Consider the following 19,094-nt stretch of genomic DNA (forward strand, 5'->3'; position numbering starts at 1 on the left):
AAAGGCCACCTACGGACGGCTGCAATTCGAAACTGGCCCCCGTAAAATCTGAATCGCCCCCCACCGCCCCCCCCTTTTCCCCTCACTGTATATGTTTCTTTTCCCTTTTTACCTCCTTTATGATGAATTCCTGTTCTGTTCTTTGACTATATAGAAGTGTCTATTTGTACGTCTCTAAATGTTTTGATGAATTGAACATGGTGGACCCTCTTGTAAACAAGTGTAATGCTTAATTGGGTCGTCCACTCACAGTTTGTATTGAGTTTGTGCTTGAAATGTACTGTAATTCTGCAAACTGTTAATAAATATTTCAATCAATCAATCAAAAAGCCCTATTACCAACCCCACAGTGATCTGCTTGTTGTAGCTGGGTTCCCTCACCATCTCACCACCATGAGCTCAAACGGCCCATTGTGCCACAGAGTGCAGTTGCGCTCATTAAAATGTCCAGTCACTTCCTTCTCTTACCATCATAGACTAAAGTGACAATGGCCGCGGTTACATGCAGGCTGATCATTCCGAATAAATACTTCCGAATAAAATACATCCGAAGTAATGTTTTTTGCTGCGTGTTTACATGGGAAATGGTCATTCCGAATGAGCGTTTACAAGGAGATGTGATATAAGACATGATATATGTTAATTCACGTGAAACTACGCCATCTGCTGGACACATAAAATATAGGCAGTTCATTCATTATGTGACTGTCTCAACAATAGGCTACAAACATTACAGACGAAAGACGATACTTTGAAATCCCATCATTTCATTCTGCAGTAGCTTTGAGGCTGCTGGTTGGATAGGGGCGGGCGTATATGTTTACCGTGTTTTATTCCCCACCCGCTGCGGCTCCCCTTCTCCGCTGGGAAGGTGATCATCTCGTTTTTATTTGTACTTTATTATCTACACAGCACGGCCAGGGCACGCAACACACTGATTATTATTGTATCAAGGGTCGCTCGTTATTTTTGAGAGAGGAGAGAGAGAGAGAGAGACTGTTGAACACACACACACACACACACACACACATCGCATTTATCAACTTTTCGCTGTGCGCCTCACAAGGCTATTGGGTTTATTTGTGATTCGTCTTTGCACAATGCACGTACATTGTGTAAGTAAGCGCTGATCTACAGGCTGACAACGTGTCCCAATTAAACTGCTAAGCCGTTATGTTTCATGACGTTTTGGTTGCAACTTGGAATAGGCAAGTTATAGCCTATAAAAGTTTAAAGGGATAGGATGGACATTATAGCGATAATATCGTATTCTTGGGACTGTGTGTGTGTGTGTGTGTGTGTGTGTGTGTGTGAGATTACTGAACAGCGGACTGACGGAATTTCGTCCTCTCTCCGTCTTTCTGTGAGTCCCCCGATGCACTTAGCCTACAGTAGCATGAAGCATCCATATACATATACACTCTAACATTTAACAGGCTGGATCATCCAGTTTAGGTGGAAATATGGAGTAGGTCTAACTCAGTTTCTCTCAACTTGTTGTTATAACTAATTTAAAATAAGTTAATTGGACTTTCGGTCAAAAAAGATGTCTAACTTGATGTGTTTGATTTGGGTTAATTTAGAAAAAATAAGTTTTGAAAATTAAAAATTAGTAAAAGTAAGTTACTTGAACATTAGAGTCGAACGAGTTGGGTCAACTTGGTAAAAGTACTTTGAGTTTGAACCATTCTTCACGCATGCGCACTCAGCAGGGCGGTACTTCTCTGAAAGCCCGCGCTGCTGTTCACTGAATGCACTTTCAGGAAGAACAACAACAGGTCATGCAACTGTCTCCACTCTCCGCAAATACGTTTTATATTTGGTGAGTAGTCCTACATATTTTATCATTTCTCAAATCGTTTCACTGTGTTGAAATTGTGTGTTTTATCTGCTTCCCTACTGTTTAGAGTTTTATCTGTTTCCCTACTACTGTTTATCGTCTACAACGGGCATGGTGTTGTTGGCTGCTTTACAAAAACACCGCGCAATGCAGTAGTTTTGACTTCGTAAAACAGTAGGCTATTTACCAGACTCACTGAAGGGTATATAAAAGCCCCTTCTACCAGCGTGTGTGTACGGGCAGCAAGTGAAATGATTTCACCCATGTTTGAGTGACTGCGAGACATGACGAAAATGTAGCCTTTTTTCAAGCCTTGTTGTTGTTACGTTCGGTTCGGTGTGTGCTGCTGCAGTTTATAGAGAGACACGTTACGGGCCGTAACGTGTCTCTCTATAATCTGCAGCAGCACACGTGTCTGCTGTAACATTAGCAGTTGTTTGTGTTCATTAAATCGCCACGTTGTTATGTTTATGGGTTAGGGTAACATCCCTTCACTTATAGGCTATTTGCACGTAGCTTTTAGGCTAACGGCTAGCTAAAGCCATAAGGGAAAGTCAGTGACGTCACACAGCCCCACTACCCCTTCCGTGTGACTGTGACGTCACGGTGAAATCCTTAGTTGACTGTTGGCGTCTGTCAAATGTCATCAAATGGTCCGTGGCTATAATTGCCAATAAATAATGGATCTTGAAATGAAATCGGTTGAAAACCACTGACTACTAACTTTGATCACTTGAACTTGAGGTTACTGCATGGGCAAATGTTGTAGACTAGTCGTTTTTGGAGAGGTTTATACTGTAGATTAAAATCAGCCATCGTTGTAAGCTTTGTCACATTCAGCATATATTTAGTGTAGAGGGAAATATAATGGCAGAGGATTTAAAGGGATAGTTTCGAATTTTTTAACTTAAGCTGTATGAAATACTTGCCATTAATATAGTGTATTAATTGATTGCCTGGGTCCCGTGGTGGGAGTTCTGCTCTGGTTTTGGTCAATATTAAGTAGTTCCGGTCATTTTGTGGGGGGCACAGGGGGCCACCAAGGGGCCAGTGAGGCGCTCCAACGTTGAAGCACTGCACTGGGCCCTAGTGGTAAGAGCCTAAGAGGACCACCAAAATGTGGTGGTCAAATGTGGAAGTAGACGTTCTGAGATGGACTCCGGGTGCTTCAAAACGCCACTGAGCAACTTCCACTGACATGAATAGCGGGGGGGGCGGAGCTTCGCGCCAGTTGAGTCTCTATCCTTCTTTATACTCTATGGGGGGCTTGGGGGCCACGCATTAAAAGTAAATGAATCCACAAAACTAACGTCATTTGTATTGTTGACCCATTTCTAAAATATTAGTGCAACTTTCGTTCATTTTTTACCCCTCTATCACATGGAACTATGTTTTTTTGTGTCCATATCACTACGCCCAAAAAATTGTTCCATGTGATAGAGGGGTCAAAGTTGAACGGAAGTTGCGCTAATATTTTAGAAATAGGTCAACAATACAAATGACGTTAGTTTTGTGGATTAATTTACTTTTACTGCGTGGCCCCCTGTGCTCCCCACAAAATGACCGGAACTACTTAATATTGACCAAAACCAGAGCAGAACTCCCACCACGGGACTCGGGCAATCAACTAATACAGTTGCAACCACTATATTAATGTAAAGTATTTCATACAGCTTAAGTTAAAAAAAATCGGAACTATCCCTTTAACCCATTCTGGGCGGGAACCCTGTTGGTGTTTTAAGCATTATGTTATACTTTAGCTATTCAAAGATAGCAGATCTACAAGCTCATAGCGTGCCACTGAGTGCTGTGCTACGAGCTTGTAGATCTATTTTTGAAAAATTGTGAAAATGTGGCATAAATCTTTGAATATATATTCTTTCAGAGCAAACGTTTTTAAATCAAATCTTTGCTTCTGGGGGGTCCCTGGAACAACATATTTTCAGATGGGGATCGGTGGCCAATTGCATATATTTTTGGGGGCCCTTGACATGAAAAAGTTTGAGAACGAAAGCTTATTCTTCACTTGCACAATGTAGGAGGCGGGACTAAGGGGGACTTCCTGTTGGGATATCACCCCTGTGTTTGCTTCCTGTCCATCGGGAGTGCATGTAAGTCAGTCATTTTCTACGGACAATTATAGTATTTTCTCGTCACTTGTAATTTTTTTAATTACGTTTAAAAAAAACTTTTATTCATATGGTTCATTCATTTACCATTTGTTTTTATTGTAATGTTTTATTTAGGGTTTTCTTCTCAAGGGGAAAGTTGTATGCTCCAGTGCCTGTCTGTGCTGCTGCACTATACATACAGGAATACAGTACAGCGGAGTGCAGTACAGTACAGCGGAGTGCAGTACAGTACAGTGGAGTACAGCACAGTACTGTACTCCACTGTACTGTACTGTACTGTACTGTGCTGTACTCCACTGTGCTGTACTCCACTGTGCTGTACTCCACTGTACTGTACTGTACTGTACTCCACTGTACTGTACTGTACTCCAGTGTACTGTACCGTACTCCACTGTACTGTGCTGTACTCCACTGTACTGTACCGTACTCCACTGTACTGTGCTGTACTCCACTGTACTGTGCTGTGCTCCACTGTACTGTACTGTACTGTACTGTACTGTATTCCACTGTACTGTATTCCTGTATGTATAGTGCAGCAGCACAGACAGGCACTGGAGCATACAACTTTCCCCTTGAGAAAAAAACCATAAATAAAACATTACAATAAAAACAAATGGTAAATGAATGAACCGTATGAATACAAGTTTTTTTTAAACGTGACGAGAAAATACTATAATTGTCCGTAGAAAATGACTGACTTACATGCACTCCCGATGGACAGGAAGCAAACACAGGGGTGATATCCCAACAGGAAGTCCCCCTTAGTCCCGCCTCCTACATTGTGCAAGTGAAGAATAGTAGACTCTTGTCCCCCTTGTCTGTGACAACAAATTAAGATATCTGATTGTAACATATTTGTAATACATTGCTTGACATGAGCTCAGCTAAAATTCAGAGATTTTGTATATGCAGGATTGTTCAGATATTTGCTACACTGCCCTGTCCTCCATAGGCCAGTCAGTATTATCTTGTCAACATGTGACATTTGGTACCTTCATTTCCAAGATATAATTTATGAATGCACATGGGACACAGAGAGTTGAATGCATGTATATGTTTTCTTATTGTTCGTCTGTTTTTAAATGTGTTTCAGCATTTATTGAGACCGCATTACCGACTCTGTTCATTCCTATTCTCGAGCCCTGTGGTCGCTCTGAGTGCCTGCATATCTTTGTAGACCTGCATTCATGGTTGTTCCAGCCCATGCTATAGTATATGCAATAGGTAGGTAAAGGGCAAACGCAAAATAAGTTAAAGAACAATTATAAGGTTAACATCGACCTGTGTTTTTCATCTCTAAACCTATACTAACAATCCCTACTCAACAGACCAGTCCATGCTGGATGACATCAAGAAGACCATCAACGATGACATGAAGTGTATTATATCTTGGCTACAGCAGCTAAGTATGTCCATTGTCCACCCCCTGAAATTATACAAGGATAAGAATTTGAAATGTGAAATTCTTTAGAATCGTAATCTCTTTCTCTCTGTCCAGGTTGTGGTTGGGTGAGCAGCGCTGTCGACAGTCTGAAGCACCTCCCCACCGTGTGCACAGATGTCCTCCACCTCAACAACGCCACGTCTCATCCTGTAGGCGATTTATCCAAACACAAGCTCTTCATCAAGCTCATGCGACTACCACAGTACTACATTGTGAGTTACTCATGCATGATTCATGAAATCAATGGCAGTCCTTTATTAAATTACGTAATCACTCCTTTGCATGGGCTTTTCCATTCTTTTACAATCTCTTTCTTCCTTGGTTCAATTATCATCTCTTATTTTCTTGCCTCTTCTTCCCACTCATCTCTCCTTACCCATAGGTTGTGGAGATGTTGGATGTGCCTGGTTGTCCTACAGACCTACAGTACAAGTATTCCTTCCTCTCTGTGTCGCAGCTGGATGGCGAGGATGGACAATTGCCATGTGCCCAGCTCCTGCAACTCTTCAAACCCAACGTTGAGCAACTTGTCCAAGACACCATGACAGGGAAAGGGGCCCGCCCCGGAACAAATAGGAAGGTAGATATGTGTAGAAGATTCTAGGATCAGCTTACTGGTATTATGATTTGTTGTTTGCTTAGTATAAAGTAGCTTCTTTTGATATGTTGTGTATGTTGAGATTACATTTCTCTGTGTTGTGCATTAGATGTCTGGAGACCAGAGGGCTCTGGAGCCAAAGAAGCCCAAGCGATCTGTAGAGATGTGTGCCATCAACAAAAAACCTAGTGGCCATGTGTGACACCAACATGCTCTTCATTGGCCTCAAAGCAGAGGTACAGGTATGTCCCCATATCTTAGGGGTCTTGCTTATAGGACACGTCATCGGCACATTGCTGGCCTGGCCTGGAATCGAACCTGGGACACCCAGGGCCTCTAGTTGTGCAACACGCCTTTTATCACGTTTTGCTTACCACCATTAGCTTCTGAGGGGTGTTATTACCTCCCTCCCTCCCTTTTTGATAAAGGAATCAAAGACCTTGTTTCCGGCTTTCTCTAACAATCTTCCTCACTTTTGTCTTCCTATGAACACATCCAGCCATTCTTTTCTGTTCTTGCATCTAATTTCCCCTCCTCACGGTTCACCAGACTAATGTGCATGTCTGTCGGCGTGTGTGTGTGTCTAGCTGTCCAACATGGAGATCCCCAACCAAGAAGTCCAGGTGGAGTGAGACGGATGCAGTCACGCTATACGCCTTCTCAAGTTAATACACACACACAAGCACAACCATCAAACTATTTCAAGAAATGTTGCTGAAAATATACTGACCACAAAATCGCTTATCTCTCCCTTTCCCTAGAATCCCTCCCAGTAAAGAGGTAGGAGAGGAAACCCAGAGAGCTCTAGAACGCTCCCTGTTGGACTGCACCTTCTGCCTGCAGGGCAGGAACAACCACACCTGAGTGGCTGAACTGGTGCTGGCCAACGGCACAAGGAGCAAGGTGTATACACACATACAAAGCGATCACCTCAGGTGTGTTGAGTTATGTGGTTTTTGTAGTTTTCTTTTCTTTTCCACCACATTGTCTTAGCCTCTAAATGTGTCATCCCTCATTTCATCCAATCAGCCTCGTGCCCATGCTGGGTCTGACACAGCGCACCAACACAGCCTACAGTGTTTCTCCATCCTACCCCAGTCAACCACACACATCCGCCTGGCCTTCCGCAACACATGTACTGCAGAAGCTGAGGGGTGGTGGCCATTCGAGACAGTGCCTACAACCTCTTCGACAACACAAAGATCATAGAGGGCTTCTACCCGGCCCCGGGACTCAAGGTATTGGCATAGTGACAAGGCAGAGTTACGGAGTGCTGCATCTTATCTAGGATAGACGATGACTCTGCCGAAGCTACCTGGAGATAAATGCCTGTACATACTGGGCCACATGGAGCGAGGCTCATTGGATGTTCCTGTTAAGCCTAGTTTTTCCTAGCCCGTGTTTCCACACAGAAGGCATTGTGTGTTGCAAGCTAAACCTTAAACTTTGTCTTTATCATGTTCTTCATTTTCCTCTACTCTTGTTTATGTTACTTCCATTGCAGACATTCCTCAACATGTTTGTGGACAGCAACCAGGATGCTCGCAGACGTGATGGACACCCTGGTGAACCAATTGCAAGCCCAGCAGCAGCAAATGAAAGGTGGTGCGGGAGGGGTGTACCCACCACTCATGTCGCCACCAACACCTTACCACACCAACGTAGCCATCACCCTCCATAATGCCCACCCAGTCACCAGGTAAAGATACCATGTGGAGCCCAGCTTTTATGTTTTTTTATGGACTGAAGAAGTCTACAGTATGTGTGTGTTTGTATATTAAAATGCATTTAATTTAGGTATTTATTGCTGCCTGAGCTTGTCAACCCACCATCAAAACATTCTGTTTTTCAGTTCACACTCATCGGCCACGCTCTCTTGGTTAAAGGATAAGGCTGGCGTAGGTTTTTTTTCTTGTCAACACAACAGACTAAATAAAATGGAGTTCTATGATTTGCGGGATATATTTGATTTGTTTTGGGAAGATGTTACTTGAAGAAATGTTTCGTAGGCTATGTTGATAAGAAAGAAATGTAGTCTGTCCTAATTATGTGTAGACATGTCAAAGCAAACCATGTTAGAGCATAATAATAATAATGCGTGAGAGTGAGTGCCCTTTTTGATTGACATGAGAATCATCTTGTTTGTGTCATAAACATTGGACACACGCCTCATTGCCTAGCAGGTAGTAAAGGTTCATACATAGTCTGGATTTTCGGTGGTTAGGTGACCACCGAACTACAACACGACGTCACAAGCCGCTGTGAAGAGCAAACCACTGCCCCAGCCCTTCTCTCTGTTTTTACTCACCACCGCTCAACGTTATTTCAGCTCCGGTGGTCACCTCACCACCGGAGTGGTGGTCACCTCACCACCGAAAATCCAGACTATGTATGAGCCTTAAGCATACAGCCAGTCCTGCTCCTTCCATCCTGCACTGTCTCAGTCCCCCAGCCGAAGCTTGCGAGGAACTTGTCAATTTATACCAGCCCTTTGGTGTGCTGTGCATGTGTACAGGGACCATCCATACCTCTGGCTCCCGAGTGGAGCACTGAGGGCACCCTCTCCCTTTGGTCCTACCCCATCCTTTCTCTTTGGGGATAGCCATGGGCCAGAAAAGCTTTGCCAGCCCCCACGGTAAACTGACATGGGGTTAATTCTAATCTGAAACGGCTGGGCAAGGACTGGCTAAACTAGTGATGTTTTGTCTAGTCACTGCTTGGCCTTAGGGCAGTGCCACACAGAAGTTAGCTAGCCAATAGCCAATAGGTCTTATGAAGTGAATCGACAGTGGGCACACTAGTGCATGCATTTGGATTTCTTTGGGTTGGCAGGCAGTAAGTGAAGTCCATGTGGCTGCTGATGACTGACTTTTTTGCCCAGGTGCTCTAGATCCCAGTTCTCCATATGCCATGGTGTCTCCAAGCCAGAGTGGCCAGTGGCCAGGCTCTCCCCAGGTCCCAGGGCCTTCTCCAGGGGCACGTATGCATGGAATGTCCCCTGGAAACCCATCTCCACTCGCCCATCGCTGACCCTCATTCGCACGTACTGTGACCAGTAAGCATTGCTCTCCTTTGTACAGATTATTTTTGTCTGTCCTCAGACACAACTGTGAGATTTACCAGCAGCATCTTGATCGTGTACTTTTACTTTGAAGAGAATGAATCATGAAATCTAACTTAATGTTTGTTTGCCCAGGTTCCCAGGTCATGCCCAGTAGTATGCCTTGCCTCTACCTCAGCGTCCATGGGCTCCTTCTATCCCCACCATCCTCACTGACATGCTCTGGCTCCCCTCAACCATGCCCTGCCTGGTGCCGGGCATGGCAGGGAGCTACCTCTCCTCCACTGGAACGCTTCTGGGCTCTGTCATCATGAGACACCACCTGCAGAGCATTATCCAGAAAGAGGCCAATGTGAGTGTTGCACAGCTCCGCAGGGCTTTTACGTAGAGTGTCTTTCTAGCCTCTTTCCTTCCATTTACAGTAATTCATCCAAAAACTTCCCATTGTTTCTTTGCTAATTCATCCCTCGATTCCCTCCCTCCTGCAGCTGTCCATCGTGAACTCCAACGAACCAGGTGTCATCATGTTCAAGACGGAGGTGCTCAAGTGTCGCGTGGCTCTAAACCCAAAGAACTACCAGACGCTGCAGCTCAAAGTTACACCGGAGAATGCTGGCCCCTGGTCACAGGAGGAACTACAGGTGCTGGAGAAGTTCTTTGAGACCACGGGTAGGTGCATGTTGTGAGCTTGTAGACCAGTACTGTAGATTAAAATCAGTAATCGTTGTAAACTTGTGTCACATTCAGCATAGATTTAGCGTAGAGGGAAATATAATGGCGGAGGATTTAAATGAATGGGGACTTGAATTATTGTCTATTTTATATTCAAGCTATTATTATTGTTGTTTTACATACTTGGCTTAACTTTTGTTCTCAGGTGTCCGGCTCATCTGGGTTCACCGTCCGTCCACCTGTCCCATCCACCCGGCCATCTCACAGATAAGGTCACCTCATCACCTACAGCACCGCCCGCCCACGGCAACACCCACTGAACACCGACAACACCATCCGTAATGCCCACCTCAACGCCAACCTCAACATCAGACACAGACTGCAGCACAGATGACACAGAGAGCCTGTCCACTGCTGAGAGAAGAGAACACTGGCCTTCGTGTGTCGCTTGGTGCCGCGAAGCTAACAGCTATTATAGGTTATGATATAGAAAGACCAGGTACACTTCAATTTGAAAAACATTTTCTGATGCTGATGGATGGGAAAGTACAATGTGCCTTGGAGGAAGCTCAACCTTGCAGACATTTTTCTAAGTAAAAACAGTAGCTTACCCTTACTGACTGTGAAAACTGCTGGCCATCGTTCTACCACGCTCGTTACAGCAGGCTTCTGATTTACTATCTCTCGTCTGGGTAGTGGGAATGTTTGGTCTATACGTTTTGAGATGAGTGGCATTTGGACGGTTCCAAGAATCATGAGAATCATTCTGCCATTTTTTAGGCTTTTTGCATTCTTTGTCAAGTAAAGCAAGCAAATAATTGCTTCACCTCTTTTTGGCAGCTTGATATCCTTGCTTGATGGCGGTAACTCTGGATTGGCTCTACTACTATTACCCCCATTTGCTAGTACTTCCTCCACTACTCCATTTCTTTTTTTTGAGAGGGACAGACAGTAGGCTGACGGGAAAAGGGGGAGAGAGATGGGGGAGTGACATGCAGTAAAGGCCGTCGGGATCGGGAGTCGAACCCGCGGAACACTGCCAGACTCGGGCTACCGGCCAAGGTGCCTGGACCGCTGAGCCACAGCCCAGGCCCACTACTCTATTTCTTCAAAGCTTTGAGCAAAAGTTGCCCATCTTAGTTATGATAGGTTACCAGCCTTGCCATGGTTCGCCATAACCACGCTCAGAAAGGCAATGGTGCTTTTGCCACACTGATGTACTCTTCTGGCTCTGGATATACTTTGAAACTGTATATTTTCTCAGCAAGATGCTGTAGTATGTTATGCTTCATATCTCTTGATAAGTACAGAAGTGTTCCATCTCTCACATAAGCACGATTGAAGTAGGTTGAAGTTGACAGATGTTTACTGTTCAAGACAGTATTGTACAGTAAACAATACTGTCTTGTACAGTAAACATACAAATCAAATGTTTACTGTACAAGACCATTTATAATTTACTGTTCAAGACAGCATTGTTTACAGATGTTCTGTACAATACAGTATATACTTATACTGTTTACAGAGTTTTTCTTGAAGCTTACTGTACAAAACGGTATTTCTTTTACAATTTCTTTGTGAAAATAAACATCAGTACTTAATGCATTGTTTTATTGGATTATTGTTTTGCACATGAAGATAGTTGTAATTGTATTGTAGAATTAATTTGAATGCATTTATGTTATTGGATTCTCAGGAAAGGAAATGCAATTAAGGGATTCAGGCTACATATAATGTTTAAGTACTGCTTACTCAGAATAAACATGTTTTATAGTACTGCACACTCAAAACAAACTAGTTCTGCTAACTCAGAATAAACATGTTTTATAGTGCTGCACACTCAAAACCAACTAGTTCTGCTAACTCAGAATAAACATGTTTTATAGTGCTGCACACTCAAAACCAACTAGTTCTGCCAACTCAGAATAAACATGTTTTATAGGGCTGCACACTCAAAACAAACTAGTTCTGCTAACTCAGAATAAACACGTTTTATAGTGCTGCACACTCAAAACAAACTAGTTCTGCTAACTCAGAATAAACATGTTTTATAGTGCTGCACACTCAAAACCAACTAGTTCTGCTAACTCAGAATAAACACGTTTTATAGTGCTGCACACTCAAAACAAACTAGTTCTGCTAACTCAGAATAAACAAGTTGTGTAGTGCACACTCAAAATAAACAAGTTCTGCTAACTCAGAATAAACACGTTAGTGTAGTGCACACTCTGAATAACCAAGTTCTGCTAACTCAGAATAAACAAGTTACTTCAAGTTACTTGTACTGCTTACTCAGAATGAACGAGTTACACTAACTCACTATTCTGAGTTTAGGTTAACTTGATTCGATTGAGGCAATGAGTTTCAGCACTTTTATTGAGTTAACTCAACTCGTTGAATTTTACAGTGTAGGCTGGCTATATAACCTATAGGCCTATCAAACATGTTTGAAAATTATCAGAGTGATCATCAACTCGGGACGGTTGGATCTTTGAACACTCACAGATCAGGGGGATCATCACCACTGCTGCAGCCTGCTCCACGTTTTTTTTGTGTGGATTTCGGATCTGCAAAATGCACGAAATAACGCGCTCTATGTGCAAACTCCTCGGCGCGCCTTGGATATGAGCGCCTTGGAGTTGGAGCGCCTTGGAAATGAGCATGCTCAGAAAGACCAGAATGAATTTACATCCGAAGCAGTGTATACATGAGTCCAACTTTCGGCCAATCGCATTCAACATCGGAATAATCCGGCCAGTGACATCGGAATGGTTTTTAAATCGCATTTTCATTCGGATTTAAGTTTTTGTAGGTGTTTACATGACAACGTTTAATAGGATTTAACTTCTATTCGGAATTAAGAGGGGTTGAAAGACCTCATGTAAACGTACCCAATGACAACTGACAACATCTTCTGTGTACTTCCTCTCCTCATAGCAAGAGGTGCTATCCCAGGCCTCTTGTTTCTGTATCAGTGGTGCTCAATATTTCATGTCAAGGACCCTGAAAATGATATGTAATTGGCCTCCGACCCCCATCTGAAAATATGTTGTTCCAGGGACCAAAAGGAAGCAAAGATTTGAGTTTAAAAAAAATATATATTCCAAATTTGTGCCACATTTTCACGATTTTTCAAAAATAGCAGATCTACAAGCTCGTAGCGCGCCATGAGCTTGTAGATCTGCTATTTTTCAATAGCTAAATTATAACATAATGTTTAAAACACCAAAAGGGGTTCCTGCCCAAAATGGGTTAAAATGTCCAGTCACTTCCTTCTCTTACCATCATAGACTCAGTGACAATGACAACTGACAACATCTTCTGTGTACTTCCTCTCCTCATAGCAAATAATGCCCACAAGATAAGCTTTGGTATAGGCTGTTGAAACAGTTAGCCAATACAGTAAGCCGAGGAGCTCTCAATAGACATATCAGAGATAATAATTGCACAATTCATTGCAAATAATGCATATCATTTCCTAGTCGCCTACGTGGTAGGCAGTATGTGGAAATATTGCCTGCATTGCATGGTCCAGATAAGAACATACTGGTGATGATAACAATCGAAGCGGGTGACAATATTGTTGCAAAACTTTGCGAGAAATTCAAACTATAATTATTTTTAACAGCTGTTGCTCATTGTCCTCATGTCCACATCATTCGACCATGTCGATGAGAACACCATTGACAATATGAATAATAATGAATAATCGTGATTAAAATATTGATTAAGATCTTTTCGGGATTATCATTTTAGCCATAATCATGCAGCCTTTTATCACATGTATAATAACAGTGCGCTGTTGCGTGAAATGTGAGCCCCATTCAGCCAACCATTAAAGGAGCAGCAGGCTCCTCAAATGTCTTTCCCACGCATTTCATCATCAAGATTAAAAGGAATCTTTGTAGTTGGCAGGCCATTCCCCTCACACCACTCTCACTGCAGAGACACAGCACTGGAGCAGCCTTATCACTTTATCCTGTGGTGACAAATGGCTTGTATAACTTGACACAGTGTTCAACACTTCTGTTTGCCATGATTGCTACCAAAACAAAAAAACAACGTGCTGCCGCTCGCCTCACTCCCTTTTCATCTCCAGGCAAAAATGAGCAAAAGTTTAGGGGCATTGGACATCATATTTCCTTGGCATGTTCACATTTAAAGTCCCCCCTCTATTTTTGAGGGGCGCTAGCCCCTCCTGTGTCCAGCTTTGAGGGTTTGTGTAAACACAAACATTGTGTTAACACAAACATTGAATGCCCATCTTTGAGTGTTTGTGTGAACACAAACATTGTGTAACACAAACATTGAAGACAATAGCGAGGACGCAAATTGTGATGATAGGCCAGAATGATATGATGTATGATGATAAGAGCGCCCTCACTTCACACGGGTGTGATTTCTTTTCTATACTGTACACGTATTCCCTTTTTTCTAACTGAATTGAAAATGGAGGACCCTGATGTGATGATTTTTTCTGGTTTTATCCTCTTAGCAGCTTTTGTATGGACCTGTACCTAACTTGTACCCATTCTGCAATCTGTTAATAACCTTTTCAATCAATCAATACAATCTATGTAAATGTACACACCCCCCAAAAACACCCGAATGTCCCTAAATGTCAAGGGTAAAACATGGAAGGCCTCACATTAATGACGGGCAGCAGCTGGCAGGTAGTAACATGAAAGCAATTTACAATAGAGTTATAATTTTTAACTGTGAATGTGATTATCCAGAAACTCGTTAACTTTCTCTCAAATTTATGAGCCCAGATCATCCACATTGACAAAAAATAACAACATCTTGCACTGTGAGGGCTATAAATGTGCAAATGATAACAAATGATGACGGCAGTTAAGATAATCAAATGCGCAATGATCAAGAACTAGGAACACAAGACGCTTGTTGTTAGCATTTCACTCTATTAAGACATTTTGTTCTACGAACTACGTCATTCAAAGGTTAACTCCTTTTCAAGACCACTGCAAAGATTGAAATGAAAGCTCTCTTGTCGAAAGCCAGAATAATTATGACGGAGAAGACATCGAGATTAGCAAAACACTATGATGTAAACCTCTTAAGCCATAATATACCATACTTTGTTATGCGACAAATAGGGAAAGATAGTCAATCTACAAGGCAAGCGCACAACCTGTCGCGATCATGTGACGCATTGTGAGCTAGTAGATCTACTATCTTCGCTATTTTTGAACATGTCCCCCTATAATGTGACATGCTCAAAATAAGGATGCCAGGCTTGAATGTGGTTAACACCGGCTGCACTGTCTCTGGCTGTGAGGAAATTAGATAATACTATAGATAACACAATCAGTAGAAATGATAAACAGGTGTTCTCGGTAAGCAAGGCAAGGGAGGAGGAGTGGTGAGAGGTAAAGCAAGGTGAGGAGGGGAGAGGACGAGGGGATGGGAAACAAGGGGAGGAGGGTATAGAGGAGATAGTTGGTATGTGTTCACAGCCATGCCATCACACAGAGCAAACCACACAGAGAGAAAGGTTAGTATGTACTGACCTATACAGACAGTACAGTGCAGCTGACCAGCTGACCCCAGCATATGGCACTGATCCTGGGAATGGACTACTCTACGTTTGCATTCCCTCGTCTCGTTTCTATATTCCCCATTTTTCTCATCGTCGCCAATCTCATCTGTGTGTCATGTTTGGTACCCACAAACAAAAACAACGTATTGGTGCGGTGCCTCACTCCCTTTTCATGGTTTTTCTTTCTTTTTTAACCCATTTTGGTGTTTTAAACATTATGTTGTAATCTAGCTATTGAAAAATAGCAGATCTACAAGCTCATAGCGCGCCACCGAGTGGCGCGCTATGAACTTGTAGGTCTGCTATTTTTTTAAATGTGCCTCAAATCTTTCCGGAAATTGTCATGATTTAGAAAACTTTTTTTCCCCCGACGTCAGGCCTGAATGGGTTAAAAAAAAGATTTTTTAATTAAAAAATGGAAAGTAATTGTAAACATTTTATAACAAACGCATTGTGCGCTTGTAGATCTGCTATTTTCACTCATTTGGATCCCAAGCGAACTTAAAGTTTGGGAACTGAAAATGTGCCTCAAATCTTTCCGAAAATTGTCATGATTAAGAAAACCTTTTTTTTTTTTTTTTTTTTTGACGTCAGGCCTGAATGGGTTAAAAAAAAGATTTTTTAATTAAAAAATGGAAAGTAATTGTAAACATTTTATAACAAACGCATTGTGCGCTTGTAGATCTGCTATTTTCACTCATTTGGATCCCAAGCGAACTTATAGTTTGGGAACCACTGATCTACAGTACATGGCCTTTTGAAATATTAAGACAGGCGAAACGGTCACGGGGAAAATGCCCTGCATAATATATGTTGTGCAATAAGCTTACATCTACAGTATGTGCTGTTCACATACAGTACTATACTGTATCTGCTGGGATTTGATTATGTGCAGACAGTGCAATGCTTACTGTATGATTGCGTCAAACCAGCAGCAGAATATGATCTGCCATATGAATCGTATATCTGTTTAACCCATTCTGGGCGGGAATCCCTTTTGGTGTTAGCATTATGTTATGCTTTAGCTATTGAAAAATAGCAGATCTACAAGCTCATAGCGCGCCACCGAGTGGCGCGCTACGAGCTTGTAGGTCTGCTATTTTTGAAAAATCGTGAAAATGTGGCACAAATCTTTGAATATATATTCCTTCAGAGTGAACGTTTTTAACTAAAATCTTTGTTTCTGAGAGGTCACTGGAACAACATATTTTCAGACGGGGGTCGGCGGCCAAATACATATATTTTTGGGGGTTCTTGACATGAAACTGAACCACTGACATAGAAACATGGGATTTCAGCATTTAGAAGACATTTTGGTAGAATCGTTCCCAGGTCAAAATGGGTTAAGTGCATGCAAGTCTGATTGTGGCTCATGTTGAGGCAAAAACCAGGTCATTGTTGCTTGCTATATTATAGTATTCATGCCATGACTGGGGTGTTTTGCAATTGTAAAATGAACATCATGCCTTCATGGGTCATTTTATCAGGAGTTGAACTGAATGATGGGTTGCTATGAATGGAGGTTATGATGAATATAGGTAACTAGAGTTAGTTTTTAACCCATTTTGACCTGAGATCAGATTCTAAAAATGTCTTCTACATCCTGACAGTTTTCTGAAAAAGCTATGTTTCTATGTGAGTCGTTTTTCTAAAATAGCAGACCTACAAGCTCGTAGCGCGCCACTCGGTGGCGCGCTATGAGCTTGTAGATCTGCTATTTTTCAACAGCTAAAGCACAACATAATGCTAACACCAAAAGGGGTTCCCGCCCAAAATGGGTTTATCAGGAGTTGAACTGAATGATGGGTTGCTGTGTAACTAGAGTTAGTTTTTAAAGTTGCAAAACGTATCAGTCTAAACGGCAAAGTCAGGCTGCCTACTAACCTACCCTGACTGCACATCTCTGCAGAGTCTTCACTGACTGTATAGTGACTAGTCTATATCTCTGCATCATCCGACAGCAACAGTCCACCGAAACATGATTGAATTCCTTCCAACCTGTGTTTCTCTGCTCACAGAAGTATAGACACCTGCACATCTGCACTGCAGGCTGGAGGTGGAGGACAAAACTGTCTAAACTAGTCATGGATGGATAGGCTATAGCTATATATAGCCAAACTGGGCTCATTGTGGCCTTATATAGGCTATATTATATTACACACACGCGTGTGTGTATTACACACACATGCGTGCGCGCGCGCGCGCGCGCACACACACACACACACACACACACACACACACACACACACACACACACACACACACACACACACACACACACACACACACACACACACTATTGAATTGACTTGCTGCTATTCTGTATAATCTCTATTCCCACATGATCATCTAGATCTAGAAACACACACTGCCACATTACCTTTATGCCAGCTGACAGCTGCCATGTATGTACCATGCTGAATGCTCGCCCTCTGTTCTGGCCTATAGCCTTAAGCACACCTTTAAGGTACAGGATACACACGTGCTGCCTGGAAGAGGAGGAGGCTACTGGGCCTCGGCTCAGTATAGTAGCCTGGACGTGGCTCCAGCTCTTCTCACGTTTTATGTCTAGACTGATGAAAGCCATCCGCAACCTATTAGGCTTGATCTCTCTATCGACATTTTTAGCAGCTAAAACAGCTGGCAGGTGTACTACAATAACTGTCTATATTCACAAATAAAATAAACAACAACAACAACATAATGCAATGTGATGCTCGGTGAAGCTGAAGCATCTATACTAGAGTCGCAAGGGGTGTGGATTTGCTCCACTAACCCACATACACATTACTGTATAGCCCCCTGTAGGCTACACGGCAGTTGTGTATAGGCTACGACGTCCCATTCCCCGCAGCCTACATTTTATCATTCCAAAGTCCGAGTCCAAGGATGCTAAAAGTAGGCTATACTATAACGAAATGGTTTCTATTCGCCTGCTGCGTACAGTGGAATGCAAGGTGTTTTGAAAACGATGTTGCTTCATGTAGCCTATATAAGCGGAGCGCACTGTACTGCAATCCAGAGCCAACGCAGCGCATCGTAAGGTTTAGAAACATGGTTAAAATTGTCACAAGATACAAAATGGCATGGTAGTTCACATATGAACGCTGTTTTCAAAACGTTTATAAGCATGTTGTCGCCGCGGTAAGCGAAGACCTACCGTTGTCGCGGCTGAGGTTGATCACCGTCATGCACAAATTCCGATGCCGGCTTCTTGCTCGTGAGTTTAGGCTATTTTATTAACGGGAGGGGAGAAATAATCATATTCTAAATCTGTTGACGTATGGTGATGAATATAGATCATGTTCCCTGCTGCTGCCGCAAAGCTCCAAAGGATGCGATTTCCCTCTCTTGGCCGGTGGATGGACCTTTAGACAGCCTCCCTTCTGCGTTACAGAGAGACCCTCCCCCGGGGTTTAAATCACCATGTATCAGGTGGGCGCTACAGTATCTCTCTCACATTCCGACATCAAACCGGATTGGTCAAGGGCCAAATGGCTACTGTGAGAGATTCTGCTTGTCATGTTTTTCTTTTATTTTTCTCGTGTATTTCACTTCCCAATGTGACACTGTTTAAGAATGACATTTAAGTGTATGACATTCCCTTGATATAGGCCTGCAATAAACATTTCAAATAGCCTAATGTTGTTTTCTGATAGGGGAGGAAAATAAATCAATGCTGTGTGTGTTTTTCTTCGGTATTATACCGAATGGTATTTGCCAAACCAAATGTCAGTTTTGAAAGGCACCCAGAAAGGATAGAAATATTAACCTTTAAAAGGGAAAG

At 42.7% G+C, this 19,094-nt stretch overlaps 2 protein-coding genes across 4 annotated transcripts in view; one reads left to right on the plus strand and one right to left on the minus strand.

Annotated features, from left to right (window-relative positions):
• Window positions 1-18,657, minus strand: part of LOC306931277 (receptor-type tyrosine-protein phosphatase epsilon-like) — a 61,803-nt gene extending 43,146 nt beyond the window's left edge. For both annotated transcript variants that reach the window (XM_079512576.1, XM_079512577.1), the window contains exon 1: window positions 18,468-18,657. The gene's annotated coding sequence lies outside the window, so the exon portion shown is untranslated. The remainder of the gene's footprint in view (window positions 1-18,467) is intronic.
• LOC306931278 (mediator of RNA polymerase II transcription subunit 14-like) lies at window positions 1,725-11,317 on the plus strand. Of its 2 annotated transcripts, none has more exons than XM_079512579.1 (14): window positions 1,725-1,822; window positions 5,066-5,196; window positions 5,301-5,378; window positions 5,471-5,628; window positions 5,799-5,996; window positions 6,124-6,256; window positions 6,602-6,678; window positions 6,776-6,949; window positions 7,044-7,252; window positions 7,519-7,713; window positions 8,896-9,069; window positions 9,211-9,427; window positions 9,564-9,744; window positions 9,953-11,317. In XM_079512579.1, exons 2-6 carry the CDS (start codon window positions 5,160-5,162, stop codon window positions 6,214-6,216), a joined length of 564 nt encoding a protein of 187 aa, XP_079368705.1. In that variant the 5' UTR covers window positions 1,725-1,822; window positions 5,066-5,159; the 3' UTR covers window positions 6,217-6,256; window positions 6,602-6,678; window positions 6,776-6,949; window positions 7,044-7,252; window positions 7,519-7,713; window positions 8,896-9,069; window positions 9,211-9,427; window positions 9,564-9,744; window positions 9,953-11,317. The 2 variants fall into 2 exon arrangements, with proteins under 2 accessions (XP_079368705.1, XP_079368706.1); XM_079512580.1 differs by having other exon boundaries at window positions 6,124-6,250.
• Window positions 18,658-19,094: the final 437 nt, after the last annotated feature.

Source organism: Electrona antarctica (assembly GCF_951216825.1).
Source record: "Electrona antarctica genome assembly, chromosome: 10".
NCBI lineage: Eukaryota > Metazoa > Chordata > Actinopteri > Myctophiformes > Myctophidae > Electrona > Electrona antarctica.